The sequence below is a fragment of the Drosophila eugracilis genome, unplaced genomic scaffold, assembly GCF_018153835.1.
Source record: "Drosophila eugracilis isolate 14026-0451.02 unplaced genomic scaffold, ASM1815383v1 contig_1873, whole genome shotgun sequence".
NCBI classification, from domain to species: Eukaryota; Metazoa; Arthropoda; class Insecta; order Diptera; family Drosophilidae; genus Drosophila; species Drosophila eugracilis.
Genome location: NW_024572725.1, coordinates 292,580 through 309,691, shown reverse-complemented (window position 1 = coordinate 309,691; position 17,112 = coordinate 292,580). Strand labels below are relative to the sequence as shown.

Genomic DNA, 17,112 nt, shown 5'->3' with positions numbered 1-17,112 from the left:
AAAAGAAATAAGTAAGGGAAGAAAAATGGTACAAAAACAAAACTTATTCATATATTTTGTGAATATGAAATCCGAAATTTCTTCTCCTGATATGTTGTAACAGTTTAGACATAAAGTTAAGCTAAATAAACACAATTTAGCGAGAAAAATCTTTTAGTAAGTCTTATTATTTTGATATTTTTTCGTTAAAATATAATAAATAACAATAAAAAGTCACTCCTTACGTTATTATATTCATCATTCTATGTTCAACTTTAAACCTATAGACAAACATTAGGAATTTACAGCTTACATTTTTCCTTCAAACAGTTTTCATTGAGATTTTGGTTGAAACACTAAAGTGTATATAATCTTTTTGTTAGATGTTTCTTAGTTGCCAGTTACTGCTTAGTTGGTTTCAATGGATCCAGCTAAAGTTTTATCAAGTTACCCAGTCAAGGGGATGCAGTTCAAGATTTCCCCATGCCAGGTCCCACCTGGAATACCGTACACTAAAAAGGAGTCAGAAGGGCCAATCCCTAAGGAGGAAACCAAATCAAAAGTGCTACCGATTTACAGCCAGCCCAAGCCGGCAAAAGTGTTCCATTGTAATCACTTTGAAGATTTACAAGAACCTTTGACCATTGAGGAATCATTGGAGGGTACATTTGAGGATGGTCTTTTGGAGTTTGAGGACATTTTCGAAGAGGTTAGTCGAATGAAACGGCGAGTTAGTCAACTCAATAACCTACTTGGCACCAATGTACCGGAATGTCCAAGCATCGATGTCTGCGATCAAGAACATATACTTTTGGGGATTCCTTCTCCAATCCATCCTGATATCCTCAAGCTAAGGGTTTCAAATATCAAACTGAAAAATCAGATCACTCTGCTGCTACCCGTCCGAAAGTCAGTCCATTTGGCCACCAAATTCATCTGGAACGAATACTGCAGAAACAAGAAGCTCGTGGATGAGCTGCTCAGAGGCATCCAGGAGCTGGACTTTTACAAACTCCAATTCGAGAAGCACGAAGGACTGTGCCTTCAAAGGTTTCGGTTCCTGGAAAACGAAAAGTACAGTGGCAGGGAATTTTATCAATATATCGATAGGAGGACAAGCTGGATTAAAACGGACTTTAAAAGACAAATAATTAGAAGTGAATACAACCCGTTCAAGGACAAAGCCTTCAATGTGATTCGGGTTCTAGGAAGGGCCTCGGACTGTTTAAGGAATCATATGTTAGGCGTGATTAGTGACAAAAAAAATGAACTATTTGAAACAGAATAAAATTTGAGTTAGTTTGATAAGTAAAATCTAAAACTTTCACTTTGCATTTAAATGAAGTTCCCTTTTCTAGGATGCTGTTAAAATATTCGTAAGTTCATATATAAAATATTTTTTGTATTACCTCCATTGATTTTCCATTTTTCCTATCTCTAAAAAGTTTGGTGGATATGGGTGCTGTATAGGTTGCTAAACAAATTGATTTATTTTTGATTTTTATAAACTTACAAAACTTTAAACTTAAAACTTACAAACATTTTGAGTTAAAAGAAAATCTTGATCATTGAAATGTTTAGGTTATTAGAAATATCAAAATTACTTTAAACACATAGTTAGGAACAGATAGGAAATTTCAGAAAGCGATACATTCTTTCCAACACAAAGAAGTCTTGTTCTGACCGCTTTTCGAAAACTCTTAAACAACCGCAGGACCGCCTGTCGCCTGCGATTCCGAGCCCGGCTCACAATAAACCCACAAATCCCTCTTTAAATTGTTCAATTTGTCAGGACTCACAGGTTCGCCTCCATATGCGAGTTCCCTTGATTATGTTGGCCATCGGAGAAGTAGCATCTACATGGCGGCAGCTGCCACAAATGGTGGTACTCTGTTGTCCTTTAACGTGAGGAGAGCATATTTTCTATTGCCCTTGTATTGTGTACCTCTGCTTTGATGTAATTTAGTAGGCAAAGACTTGGGTCGTTTTAAGCTTTTTAACTATTTGTTACAATCTAAATTCAGTTTTTGCTTTGTTTTATTTATAATAATGATTAGGTTTGTAAACAGAAGTTTTTGTCTCAACAAATGTATTACTACTTCTGAGTTAGTTGCCCATTAGTAGAGTATCCAGTTTTCGTGACTGTGGAAATGCCTGATTTCTTTTGTCGCTTTCGGTTTCGGTGTTTGTTTGTACTTTTGGGTCCGACAACGAAATGTATTTAGCATAAAAATTTACGATAATGAGGACTAGAGAGCAGCAGAGACACTACCAAACAGACAAGTAGACAGCGCATCAAATTTCGCATAGGCAAATAGACAAATAACTGAGGTTTACCCCCTGGGAGGTGGGTGGCCCTTCCCAGCAACATTTGTGGGCGAGCTGTCTATCGCAATGTGCTGCCACAGGTTCTCCGCAGTCAAGTGTCATTGCTCGGCTAATGCGCAAAGTTAAATTAATATTTACCACGAGTCAGTTGTTTCGCCTTGATTTCTTCGGTGGCATTTCAAAAATTGACGAATTTCAGTGCGGTCTAACCAGAGCATCAAAGTCAACTGCGCTGTCTGAGTTTTTCATCCCGGCATTCTGTGTGGCTCTTACTTGTTTTCCGTCAGATTAGCAAAGTTTTGTGCAGTCGTTTATTTAAACTTTCCTTTTGCCGCGGACGCAGCCGGGATGGATGTTATGAGATGGCTGACGAGTGGAATACAGCAAATTTGATAACGTGATAATCGCATTTGGTATGCTGGCTGAACGACAATCGGCATACAGAACTGACTCTCCACGTGAATGTAAAATGCGGCAAGTGCATTGCAGACACTTGGCTGCCGTGTGCCTCGAAGGAAACTTCCTTTTGCGGGAATTATGCTGCATGCCTCACTGCGAGTCCTGGTGCGAAAAATGAAAATAAATGCAAAGGTATCCCGAGCACTTCAGGTTGCCATTTACATTCTGCATTGCCTTTTTATTTTGTCAGTCGCATTGAAATCCATGAATAGAATGTGTGTGCCAACTAATGCGTAGCTCCTTGAGAGCTGTAATCGCTGGCAGGGCGCCCTCAAGCCACTTTCAAGGGGTGCACCTTAAGTAGCCAATATTTCTCTTATACCTTACAAGATTGTTAGATTAAACAATCGGTTTTATAATATATTAAAAGGTTAAAGTGGAAGGTGACCTAAAAAAACCCCTTGTCTACGCCCATGCTTATTTGCACGAAACTCAGTGCAGTTGGCTTACGCGACGGGAGCTCCCTTCATTCTTTCTTTTGCGTCTATAAATTATTCATTCCGTTTGAGATGTTTGATGTGCCTCCAAGAAGCATGATGTCCCCACCCAAGCCCACTCGCACATTGCCAATCGGTTTGTTGCAATTTCTGCACTCTTCCTCTCTCTCGCTGGCTCCCTCTCTCGTTGCAACTTTGCTTTTCCCATAGCTTTTTTACCCACATTTCATTGAATTCATTCATTTTTTAGCTGCCTTCGCCGCACATCCTGGGCTTGTTATTGTTGGTGTTTGCCACAGCTTTGCATAAATAAGATAAACACAAGGATGAGCTGGGTGGGTGGGTGTACGCTATACCCACCACATTCCCATTCCTCGTTTCGGGATTCTAAAGTCCAGGAACTCGGGGAGAAGCATCCACCATCGTCTCGAGTCGGTGCTGTGATTTATTTTGCACTCAATGTTTGCCAAAGTAAAATTGATTGAAGCGTTTGTTGGCGCTTCAATTGATTTTCACTACAGTACGTTTACGTATGTTGCAAGAACCGCCCTCCCTCAATTCCCATCCCCGATCTGTGCTTTTTTGCACCTTATTCTCTTCCCGATGCCCAGCGAAGCATTTCAAGTGCCCCAGCACTTGAGTCCCGGCTTGTTTACGGTGGTTAAATTAACTTTGGTCAATTTGGTTTTCGTCGAGTGGTCGGACATTGCATTGAGATGAGTTCTTTCGGACCTTCCATCCTTCTATGCTGTTGGCAACAATGGGTTATAGGCACAGCATCTCTCGCTTTACTGAGTACCATCTCTGAAGACCTTTAAAAGGAGGCTTGCCATGGCAATATAAGAACAGAAAATGTAAAAATATATTCAAAAGAATATGAAGGTGTTCTATAGTCCACTTGACTCACTTCATTTGGCAATCATGCTTATGGTAACAGAAAGCTACTTGATAATCATTAGGAAAATCTTTCTTTCTTATGCAAGTTAATTATTCGAAAAGATGTTGTCTTTAATGCTGACCCAAGCCCTTCTTAGCCGCACAATAGCCTTTCTAATCGTAGACCCATTTTAGTTTAATAGTCGGATAAACGGTTTGGCCTCAGAGACGTCAGTGGCAAAATCGCAACAATTCATCAAACTTCGTGCTGTGATTTTATTAACTGACGCTGATGGTGATTGAGGCACATCTGGGCCATCAACACCTGCAGCCGGCAGTCGATCATCGGGCGGCCATCCCTTGCTCCTTACTCCTTATTCGTTACCACTTACCGCTCACCACTTACCATCGCACTTGCCAATTCCCCAGCAATCACCACCAACTGCAGTCGCATAAATCTTGGCCTGTCAAGTGCAAACAGAAGGGGAGAAGCCATCAAAGATGGAGCTAACAAATTACTGACAGCAAAACAAAAATAAACCCAACAGAAAGAGAGCGGAGAAGACAGTGGAGATATATAAAAAAAAGGAGAAATAATAATGGCAATAATAATTATGCAGAATTTACCGAATATATACGAAATATAAAAATAAACACGCAACGCAAATGTATGCCACTCATTTTTATGAATGGGCATTTATCATAATTAAAAATTCTGCCAACACCGGCAAAGGTTCTCCTACAGCACACCACATCCACCTCATCCCATTGCCCATCATCCCATTACCCTCTTTCGGATGCCGACGTTTCTGACCTAAGACACGCCACACACATATAGCCAGAAATCGGAGAGTATCGGGAGAGTGCGTCACAGAAAAGCCGACAACAACGAGGACAGCTTTTTTGGGTCCTCGCCGCCTCGCGGAACAGCTGTTGCTGTTTGTTTTTGGGACGTATCCATGGGATAAAGTAAGGCACTGGAAGAGCCATTGGTGAATCTCGCAGTGCGCATGTCCGTCGGCAGTCGCACCCAAAGGACTCTCTTTGAAAAGAGAGCACCACGTCTCTTAGTTGGCTTACATGGTGATTTTCCGAGGTGGCTAGCTCGGCTTTTCCCGCGAGTTGGCCGAGCTTTTGCGGGGTCGTCGTGACTGCTGAAATCACCCGTCGCCACTTCGAATGCCGTTGTCGTGGGCTTCAGTTGTGTTTACCGCTCAGTGTGTACCGTTGCTGCCATCAGGTGTGACCCAAAACTGTGACTGTGACTGCGATTCGCTGTGACCAGCCGTGACTCTCGTGCGTCGTGCTTATTTGTTGTGACTCCCGGTGGCGTATGCTTGATTTGTGTGCCGCCCAGGCGTATGCTTGATTTAAGGCGCGTTCTAGGCAACGTTCTTGCAGTGCATCCTCAGGGATATCAACACAAATAATAATAACAACAAAAACCATCATTGAATTGTGCCGCTCCTTTGAAGTTAATCCACAGATATTCTCACACACACTCTGGATGGTAGTGTGTAGTGCGGTCGCTTTGTGTGGTAGTGAGGTTGTGTCTGTGTGTGTGTAATGCGTATGTAATCCAAGCAAATCTGTCACGTGTTTTGGATATCTTTTTCTGAGGCCGCCGAACAAAGCCCGGGAATTTATTGAAAAATCGCACAAAGGTGAGCCAATTCCATATACCTCCGAATTCCCCCTGCACTTTCCGTTCGCCTCCTCAGCATATGCCCGTTGATATGAAACGGCAAAAAATGACCCTATCACGTTGAAAATTAAAATAGTTAAGCAGCTTACGGGCCACGAGGACATAACTATGCGGATGCTAGACCAATGCAGTTAGCCCAGCCGGAATATTGATAATTGAATATAAATTGGTTATTTGAGGGACAGGAGTGGGATTCCAAATGGGTTTATACTTTTTATGGGTAGATAGTTGGATATGCTTCTTGTAAATTAATTTGAAGTTCGTTATTGAATTGGTTGTTAAGTGTAAGGAAATTATGATGTTCCTGAAAGTCTGATTTAAGGTTGATAATAGGATTAATTAAGAATGGTTTCATATTCTATGTATTTAGCATATCAACAAAAAAATAGCACTTACTGTTGCTTAGTTAAATGTTTATTTCATCCGATTAAATTACACAGAACACGTGTGTTGAACTATAAAATTAAGGGGCGTAAATATTTTGAGTTAAAAAGAAACAAAATTTAAAATTAAAAGAAAATCAAGATTAATGCTTAAATTAACGTTAAGAATAACGCTTAAAATCGCTATAAAAATATCAATATTTTCTAATTTTCTTCGAGCGTATACTTGACCATTTCGTAAACCGCAATGACATTCGAAATGTCAAAGTTAAAATCATAGTTCAAAAGCAAACGCTACATGGGCCACCCTGTACATGCCTTATAAACCCTCGTTTATAGTAGTGGCTAGAAAATTATAAGTTAGAAGAACTACCTCACAGACATAACCTAAACTACTTCAAAAGGTTTTTAATACGGGAAAGGATAATTACATACAAGTGAAGGGATCACTTTCGCATCAAATTTGCCAAAGATTTATGCGAATATTTGGCTGTAAAGAGAGTGCGGTCGACCATAAATTAAACGGCTAATGGTCACCCCAATGGCTTCCAAGGCCCCCTTCGCATTAGCAACATTTAACCTTTAAGCCCTGAAAGTTGGCCAAATTAAATGACAGAATTTGATTAGTCCCATACACGCAAGTGGCTTTGGGTGCCTCCCATCCTGAGCTGAGTATATAATAAATGAGGGGTTCTCGAACCCAGGTCGGGGTATCATTCCCAGTTGGAAAAGTTTGGGAACTCAACTCCACGACCCACCCCACACTCAATTGTTTATTTAACAGCAATGAAAAAATCATTACGCATTTCATATCCAAACTTCAAAAGGTGAAATTCCCATGAAAAATTATATAAATAAGTTGAAAAGTTTTTAATGCATATCAAAATAAAAAAAACATGAGAAAGCGACGGGGAATGTGACTAAAAAACAAATGTTGATTTAAAATGCAAAATGAGATGACAGCAAAAAGAACAAAGAGGAAAGCAGCGGTCGTGCTGTCCTGTTCGCAATTTGTCCACGTATTATAATACTTCCCCTCTTTCTTTATTTTTTATTTTTTGGTTTTTGAGGAGCTCCTCTGGCCTTGTCCTTGCCCTGCAAACCAAGTTAATGTCATTTGCATTCGCCCATATACCCACTTTCACATGCCCTACATATATTTCTCTCAACTTTTCACTGGCCATATTTTCTGGTTTGCCGCTCGCCGAGCTGCTCTCGCTTCAAGTTCATTCTGCATTAATAATTTAGTTGTCGTTTCGCCTCCAATGCGAATTCGAGTCGACACCCAGGAAAACTTGTTGGTCGCCCGCCCCTTCTCCCGTTTCCCGACGCTTTTCCTTTTTTGCCCCCTTGTAATTTGATTTTGTTTCCCTGTTTTCGGTTGTACTCCGCTGGTCAGCAGCTTCAATGGGAATTGCGGCTGACTCCATCAGTTTGGTATCATTTGCATGACTGCCTCTTAAGTTCGTTTTACTCGTCCTTTTACTGCGGGCTCGACAATAGGTTGTCTGATTAAATAAACGTGGCCATCTGTTGTTAAAGGTCCTTTGTGAGGTGCATAAAGAGGTTTTAAGAGGTGTTCGAAGGCTGTTACTTGATGGTTATTAGGTATTTTCATCTGGAATTACATTTTATAATTATTATTAGCAATCTTTAAGTCCTTAAAGATTTCTCATATCTTAATATATGTTAGCTGTTCATTGAAAAATCTACTTTTAAGTCATAATATAGTCGACTACATTGACCTGGAAAAACCTGAAAACTTTTAAAATTCCGAGAAACTTAATTCCTGTTAATCTTCGATTCTTAAGATTTTAATGAAGATTCAGAAAGTGTTTAAAGTTCAGTTAATCGTAAATATGTTAATTTTTTAATTAATTCTTCTATTATTAAATTCCTGATGGAATATAACTTATCGTAGATCCAAGTCATGGCCTCACCAAAAAATCATTTATTAAGGGCCTTTAAAATGTCTCACCCAAGATTTCACCAACCTATCACCGAGATTTCATCCTCGTTAATTTCCTAGATCCAAGAGACTTTTTTCCTCGCAAATTTCCTAGCACGAAAATATGACAAAACTGAAATCCATTAGGGTTCCATGAACTTTTTCTAGCTGCAACACTTCATTTGCACTCCACTTGAAGGGGAAAGAGAGCGCTGAGAGGAGAGTCTGGCGAAATTTGTTGTTATGAAAAATGATATTAAATCGCATTTTTCATTATTATTTTTCCGGTAAAATCGCGTTCTTCATCTTGTCAGACAGTTGTCTCAGCCAGCCCAGTGAAAAACCCATTTCGGAGACCAAACCCACAAGGCTCGTTTGCCGGCGTTCCATTTTCAGTGGCGCGTTGCGTTTTGTCCTTTTCAGGGATTTCGACTGGAACTGCAAGGGACAGGGCACAAAGAAAAGCGGGCAAAATTCTCGTGGAGGGAGATAGAGCAAGTTGAAAATTCAGAATAATGAGGAAACTAACGAGCCAAGACTTTCTCATTGTTTACTGGCGCAAAAATTGCGCGATTATTAATTTTCTATGCTATTTTGTAGCTCTTTTTGCTGCCCCACCACTCGCCACTAGTTCCTTCATCCTCTTCGGTTTTTCCTGCCACTGGCAGCCCAGCAGAGTTTTCTTTATTTTCCCCCAGTTTTCTTTTTTTAATATTTTGTAATATTTGCCACGTTTCCTTCGCTTCTTTTTTTTTGGCGCGTGCAAGTAATGGAAAAGGGGCAAAGTGTTGGCCCAAAAGAGTTGAGTCAAGAGCTGAGCCAAGTTTTTCCGCGGAGTTCATTGCTTTCGCCCACATGTTGTGTATACGCCACTTTAACTGACACATTTTCGCCTTGTTTTTCCCGGCCCGCCTTTTGGAGGTTTATTTTTCTTTGCCGCTCGCCCTGTTTGTTATTTTATTCATCGCTTCAGCTGGGAAGCCGTTGCCCGCCGTGAATGCTAATGAAAAGCCTGGAATTAAAGTTCGTTTCTCTTCGTAAGTTTATGGAACCAGAAGGGGTGGCAGGTGTAGTATTTTGATTAGGAACACACAGGCCTTTGAGCTGCCTCTTGAAATATGAAAAGTTATTCTTGAGTTTTGTTAATATCTTGCTAGTTTTAACTTGCCTTTCTGGAGTACAGAATAACATTAGTTTACGTGCCGAATTTAGCTAGACTCAACCTTGTTCCCAGCACGTTTTATACGTTGATTTTGGCCACCTAGTATCGGGTCCTTTTTAACCTATTTTCATATACTTCTGTTATTTTTAGGTAAGCAATACCGTGAGAGAAAACTGCCGGAAAACACACTTCGATGGCTTTCGATGGGCGCGTCCTTCGCTGACATGTCAAATGTGGGTAAATACATTTTTAATTTAAAATAAACAGTGTGTATTAAATTACGATGGCCCGAGCGGAAGGACGGCCTGATGAGCTCGACGGGCAATATCCGCTGCGAAGGACACACGCAAAATATGCAAACTGGCATCAAATCCAATTAGTTAATATGAATATTTGATGAAATCACTTCCGTTTCAAATGCTGCAAAAAAGGACCGACCACCCGCTGTCCCCCGATGTTTGTCATCATCATCATCGACGTGACGATAATGATGCGAAAGTTTTTCCGAACACTCGTGTTGGGTAACAACTTTTTTTTTCTGAATTTAAAACTTTAACGCATTCCCCAATGCAAGTCATCGAGTTGGGCGCTCGTTTCGCCTGAAATTATTCGTCTTTTTGGAGCTTTTGTGTTGTGCCCACAATAACCACAATTTGCAACTTTTTGCGGCACTTTGTCAGTGCGAAAAATGTCAAAATGTTTGCGGGTCTGAAATTTATTTAAATATTTCATTTGTCACACATTTAGTGCTGGCTGGTCGGTCGGCTTGGCGTATGTGGCCTTGATTAATATTCATATTCAAAGGTTATAATTAGCCGCGAGGTATATAATTCACATTTTTCCATGCCTCATGTGGCACCACATTCGGTTTTTCTCTTAATCAAATCTAAAACAAAGTCTATCCCAAGGCTTTGGCCGAATTGAATTTTTAATATTCTGTGGGGTTTTCTTTTTGTTTCGGTTTGTTGTGCTTCTTTTGCTGCATATATTTTTGTGGCATGTTTGCTTGTTTAACTTTTGCGAAACGGCTCCTTGTTGGCTGTTTGTTTTGGCCGCACACACACACACACACCGCAGCCATTTCGGCATACAAGTTTAACGAGGTGCGGTTGTTTGTTCCATATATCCTGCGAGGCTCCGCTTTGTTGCAAAAAATGTCACGCATTGTTTAATATTAATTTCATTTTCTGTTCGCTCCGACACCGCGCTGCCGAATATTCATTTTCAAGCTGTTGCCTTTGCTTTAATTGCGGCCCTGATCCCGCCCAGAATCCAAACAAATTTCAATCCAATCTGCCCGGCTTTCGGCGTAATTTATTTATTTGTTTTTCTTGATAACAAGTCAAGAGCCAAGCCAGCATTACGAATATGTACGAGGGTTGTAAATTCAATTTAAAACTCACTTTTAGTCCAAAGAATTATTTGAAAAATGTTTAGACTAGCCATAAATTCTATTCGCAACATTTTTGCCCTGATTATGGAAAATATGCGTCATTTAAATTTTAACATTAATTACCCATGCTCATTAGGTCGCCGTCGTCGTCCCACCGCAATTCCCTAGGGCATAAAAAGTTGCAACATATTTAACTGTCGAACCAAACTGGAAATTAGTTAAGCTCATTAAATGGCAGCAAAAACTATTTTAATTAAATATATGCAACCGGAAAAGTGCTGCAAAATGTGCGCTGCTCGAATGGATACATTATCCCAAAACCTGAACAGTAAAAAACTTTAAAAAATTAGCCAAAGTTGTGGCAAACGAGGCAGAAGCGAGCCAATTGGAAACTGGCAGCACAAAAAGCTGAGCCAAGTTAAAGGAAAATCTAGCACACACACACACACACACACTGAGTGTATGAATGTGGGCCATAAAGAATAATGCACATTTATCCCACCGAAAAAAAGGAACCAAGGAAAAGAATTTGCAAATTTTTACCATTTGTTAGAGCGAGGCGCCAGCAGCCAGACAATAAATCACCATTAAACAAATTATGTACTCAGCTCGACGAAAATTTTAAATGTCTCTAGCTGTCCATTGTATCTGCACAGCATAAAATAGCAAAAAGTTGAGGGAAACATGGCTGGGCGGGAAAAACAATGAGTCAAACGTATGGCACAGTGGGTAAATTACATGCGGTAGAAGGAAGTTTAGTTAAGATCTAAGAAGCTATCCTAGAAATAATGAATATCATACATTGGATTGTATTTTACTCCTTTTAATATTCAGATAATGCACTTATTAACACAGCTTAGTCCTAATGAAAACCTAGCAAAACCTTATATAATCTTTAAAATATATCAAAGAACTCTTAAAGTAGAACAGCTTGTTTCGTCCAACTGCTTAATAGCCGCATTTGATGTTTAAACTGGGGGGGACAGGAAGCTGAGTTCACTATGGTCGCAAAGTGCCACATGCAGAGTTCATTAGCTCCTTAGAGGCCGCACCTTTCCGCTCCACTGTGCAACAGGATGCAACGTCAGCCATTATCATTATTAGAACGACGTTTATCAGCGGCACCTACCACCCCCGTCCACCTGCGTCATTGACACGTTTTGTGTGTGCGGCGAACATCCACCACCCAATGCCACCCACCTGAGCCAGAATTTCCCACCCAGACAAGGTGTAAACATTTATGAGGCTTTGCTTGTTCTTGCCGTTGTTACACATTTTTATTTCCATTTCTTTTTTGCCAACGCTGCAAGCGACACAAATTTATTTCGCAGCATTTACACACGCAGGTTGGATGCCAATGGAGCTGGGAAACAGAACTGGAAGCTTGGGAAGTTCGGTTGGTTGTTGGGATGCTGGGAAACGGGGATTCTGAGATGCTGATGCTGATGCTGAGTTCGCCACATGCCACGTTTAGTGCCCGCAAATTTGAGCTCCTCCCTCGTTGGCTCCGTTGGGTTTCGCCTGCCACATTCTTCAGCGACCACAAATTTTCATGTAGTTATTTTTCTTTGCCTTCAGAGCTGTTCCCATCCCAGCTTTCCCTCCTATCTCTTTGTTTTACGAGGAAAAGGGAGGGATGTGCTGCTGCGACGATTGGTATAACATGCAAACCACACTCGGAAAATCAAAATCGAACTAGCTGAGTTTGCTTGTCATGCTTCTGGAGATAGTTTTCTCTTTCCAGTATATTTTTCATTTAAAGGGTGATCTATAAAATGGTTTTTCAACATTTTTTCATACATTGTTTTATTTACTTTATAAATATTTTGACTCCTATCAGCCTGTATAGAACCTTTTTCTTTTTTCATCCTCTCATCTAACGTAATTATTCAACAATGACTTTCACTTTGGCTTAAATTTGTTGATTACATTTTTCTACATGGCTGAATATTTAAAATTTTTTAAGTACTAGATATACTGATAATATCTTACCTATTAACTTTAAAGATATGGTTCTTCGAGCAACAGCTCGTGCCTAGCAGATACTTATTACGGTTTCCATTTAGCGGGTATTCCTAGGTCGCAACCCATCTAATCGTGGCATTCTATCGGGTGTTTCTGGGGACTTGTGAACGTGCTATGTTTTATTTTTACAACTTCCTCTTGGGCTGCAAACAAAAAAAAAGTGAGAAGAAAAAAAGCAGAAAGATGAAGAGGACGATGGTGAAAAAGTGCCAAAAAACAGCAAGGACAACAGCAACAGGGAAAGCTTGTGGGCTGGGGAGATAGGAGCTGTGAATCAGCTTTGACTGCTAAAGTGTTCCAATTTTTCATGTCCACATCTGCATACACACACCAACACACACTCAGCTAAGCATATGTAAATGTGTCTGTGTGTGTGTTTCAGCCCGCCTATGTCTTCTTCTTCTTAGGAATATCCTGCGTGTTTTTCTGCGTTTGTTTTCCTTTCTTTTTTTCTCGACGCCCTGTCCTTGTCCCATTCCCATCCCATTCCCTTCTACTTCCGCATCCTCATCCTCTTCCCCTGTTTGTTTGAGTGCGTCGTCTTCCGCCTTTCCGTTTCCTTCTGATGGCGCAAATTACAACGCATAATTTTCACATTACGTCAGCGCATTTGGATGTGTGTGTGAGTGCTGGTATCCTGTATCCCGCCTGTACTTTCCTTTTTTGCAGCTCGGAAATGCGACTTTTGTTGCCTTCTGACGTTGGTTAATGTTGCGATATGGAAATCAATATTCCTAATGGCTGTCAGGCGATACAGCCAACCGCAGGATCCCCAGGATCCCTCAAAAGGGCCTGGCACTCACTTCCACATTCCCCATTCGCCATTCGACAGTCGACATGCATAAATACGTTGGTTCCCTTAATATTTAATCAGCCCCGACGTTTCTCAAATTAATTAAATCGATATTGAGCGGATGTTAAAGAGCTGTGCGGTTTTTAAAAAGGAATATTGTTGAAGGGAGTGTCTGTGCTTCTCATTAAATATTAAAAACAGGGAAGACAGCACATCGATGTGCGATTTAAATAAGTTCTGAATTTTAAAAGCTGAAGAATCAGGAGAAAATATTTCCAATATTTTATAGAATATTATATTTGACATTTAACAGACATATTTTGCAGACTGATTGATGGTGAAAAGATCATCCTAAATGGTTTGTAAGACAATTTTTCGAATTCGGTAGATAGAAAAATGCTCAATTACTTCACAATAATAATTTACGGTTTATTAATGTCGACTGCTCCGTGGTCAGGAGTAGAGCGAGAGAGCGAGAGCGAGCAAGCCAAAATTCGTGAGACCAGACCATCTCAAGAAGAAATATCTTACATGCTAATAAATATACCAAATTATAATTAGTTATGTGGTTCCTCAACACTCTTCAATAGAAACAGATTAGAAAAACTATTATTTTTAAATATATATTTTTCCTAAATCGATTTCGCAGCCATTTCACCTATCCCAGGTGTTTTTCTTTTACGAAAAAGAAAAACTTTAAAACAAACTCTCGTGGTATTTTCCCATGTGCCCTTCCGATATTCCGGCCGTAATCCTATTGGTATGAACTTGCTGAATGGCCTCTGCTTTCCGGCATATTTGTCAAAACTTCCAATCCCCACTTCACCACCAGAGTGGCTTAGAGTCCTTGCAGATCCTGATTGGGTCGAAACTTAGACCAGCATGGCATAAAAGTCAAAGCCGAAAAGTAAAGTGCACACAACACTAAACAACACGAAAACGAAAAACGACAACAAAGATAAAAAAAAAACGAAAGAGAAACGTCACAACGGAAAACAGAAGAACAAAAATGTTGGCGACGGAAAACGGCTAAAAACTCGCGGTAATTTGAACCTTTTTCCGTTTGGCTGATTCCTGCCATTGCAGGCCAGCACAGAAATCAAATATCAAAGCGAAAAGTTTTCCTCTATACGTGGCACACTTGGGCACGGGGCAGAGCCAGGACATTTCGAGATGGGGGCATTCAACGCACGAGTAATCCTCCGTAGCAACAGGTTGCCAGGTTTTTATTTTGACAACTGAATGGGGCGAAGCAATAACAACAACAACGAGGTCAGTAGCCAAATAGAAACAACAACAACTAAGTGGGGACTCAGGACAAGGGACCAGGGACAGGATTAAGGTGGAGGCAACCTGCAGTTGATTTGAAAATCAAACTTGCATGAAACAATGCCAAACAATCGGGCCAAAAAAGGAGCAAACGGAAAAGTGGAAGGCAGCCAGACAATGGCAAAGTTTAAAGTCGTTAAAATAAAAGGATTTTCACAATTTAAACAGATCCCCCCGCAAAACGTTCGATTGAAATAAGCTACTTTCGCAGTCATTTGGCTATGCTGATTTGGGAATTGACTTTTAGTTAAGGTTCGGAAACCCACGTCCCATCCACACAGGATGTAATCTTTCAACTTAGCTGAGATTTCCACTCTGCTCGCCATGGCTTTTTCGGCTTTTCTTTGGGTTTTCGTTTATTTTTTTGTTTTGTTTCGTTTTGTGTTGTTTTGTTTCGCGTTGTTTGCCCAGGTATTTTTCTTTTTGTAGCCCTCACCTTTGCAATTACCAACGGTCGAAATTCGAATGAAGGTGAAGTGAACGGTTTCCAGGCCAACCTTGTGAGTTTCCGGACGCCAAAATTTATCGCTTGTGGATTTATTTTTCAAGAGATATCCGCATTTGATCCTGGCCAGTCGGTTATTGCTTTTTCTGTGTGGGAAGTTCCCCCAAAAACAACATACAGAGGAGTTTATTTTGATATTTGAGCAGGAACAGCAAGCCTCTTAGGAACTCATCAAATCTCTGATTCCAGCAATTGACGGAGAAGTTGCCACTTTTAACAGGGATAATTCCATAAAAACACCACTCACAATTCCCCCATAATAATCCATTTAAATTGTATACATCACAAGTTGCCGAAGTTAACCTTCCACTCAACAGAATTCATTTCCATTCATATGGTCGAAATTACCGCCGGCAAAAACCCGGCAATGAAATTAAATACGTTACCAAAATAAAATGCCAAATAAAAGCGTGAAAAATGGAACTCCTCGCCCACTCTACCCACTTGCCCAACTCAACTGCCACACACACACACGCTCTGGCCCTAAATGGGGCTTCAACGCCGTGAGATGGAACCGGGAGCGGAGGTGAAGTCATTTATTTGCATTTCAAACCCAGCCGGAGCGAACGGGCCAACATGAAGAAAATGAAATCGGCACTCTGGCGAAAAATTCATAAAATAAAGGATTTCCTAATTGGCAATTTCCATGCAGCCGCGTCTAATTTTTGCCCATTCGCTGGATAAATAAACTTCATTTCGCACTGGGGTTTTTCCGTATTTGGTTTCTTTTTCGCTGTGTTCGATATGCCCTAACATGGAGTAGTGTAAGCCTGGGAGTAAAGGTTGATTCTAAGGTGTAATAGAAGGCACGTCATATTTAAATCGTTAAATTCTTAGGCATTTATAAACTTTATAGTAAATTATTTAGGTTAAATCTATGATAGTTAAGTTTTGGTTATTAGCTGCGAATTTTTCAAGAGATTCACTTACGAAGTAATTTCTGTTATATCATATTTTAAGATATATATTTCTGTTAATTCAGACTCCTTGAAATCGATTTCCAAATCACAATGCTAAGATTGGGACCCTAAAATCCTAACTCAGCAGAAAACGTTCCCATTGTCATATTTCATATTTTTGTTCAATCCACAAATTTTCCTCCAATATTGAACAATTCGTTGGAATGGCTCCATCAGGGTATCAAACGGGGGCCTAAGCAAAGCCCATATTTTTCGCACTTGTTTGTTTATGAATTTGTTTATTTAGTGAGCAGACCGTGCTTCGCCGACATGCTATACTATGCCACATCGGGGCAGAGCCCTCGCAGCTGGCTGAATTCGGCCGAATTCCACGCAAATCTTATTTGCCCATAGCCACCGGACTCACCCATCCGCCAGAGTTCGGAGTCCGGGAGTCCGGGAGTCCATAGCCAGGAGTCCGGACTCTGGTGGGCAGAAATTCCACGGTTTTGTTTTCGCTGCCTGTGTTGCATATTTTCCTCCGCTTCCATTCCAGCTCCAGCCTGCTCCCCGGCTATGGTATGTGCTGGTTTTTTAAATTTGCCCAATTCCAGGCATGATATGTGTGTGGTTTGTGGGGGTCTCTTTGGGGGTTGGGTTGGGCGGTAAATACGAGCCGTATTTGCCTTTCAACTTGCCCGAGATCTGCGCCGTTGCTCGTGTTATTTATGCAAATGTCAAATATTTTGATATTCCGCTGCCATGTGAATGAAAGCAAACGGAAGTACATTATAAAGTTGCCCAGCCCCCGTTTTGGCCCAAAGTCATTCCCGTATTATTTGGCCAACCAACAAGCCGAAATGTGCCACTAATATGACCGCCCAGTCCCCA

At 40.7% G+C, this 17,112-nt stretch overlaps 2 protein-coding genes across 2 annotated transcripts in view; both read left to right on the top strand.

The window, feature by feature from the left end:
• Window positions 1-334: 334 nt before the first annotated feature.
• On the top strand, window positions 335-1,300 carry LOC108116126. Its single transcript, XM_017227850.2, has one exon. It carries the CDS (start codon window positions 401-403, stop codon window positions 1,265-1,267), a length of 867 nt encoding a protein of 288 aa, XP_017083339.1. The 5' UTR covers window positions 335-400; the 3' UTR covers window positions 1,268-1,300.
• Window positions 1,301-5,272: 3,972 nt separating this feature from the next.
• The window catches only part of LOC108116140 (hemicentin-2), a 66,854-nt gene continuing 55,014 nt past the window's right edge, over window positions 5,273-17,112 (top strand). Inside the window, exon 1 of the mRNA XM_017227870.2 lies at window positions 5,273-5,743. The gene's annotated coding sequence lies outside the window, so the exon portion shown is untranslated. The remainder of the gene's footprint in view (window positions 5,744-17,112) is intronic.

What these genes read in the sequence shown, in the direction of transcription:
- LOC108116126 (XM_017227850.2), top strand. Translation starts at nt 401, where the DNA reads ATGGATCCAGCTAAAGTTTTATCAAGTTACCCAGTCAAGGGGATGCAG.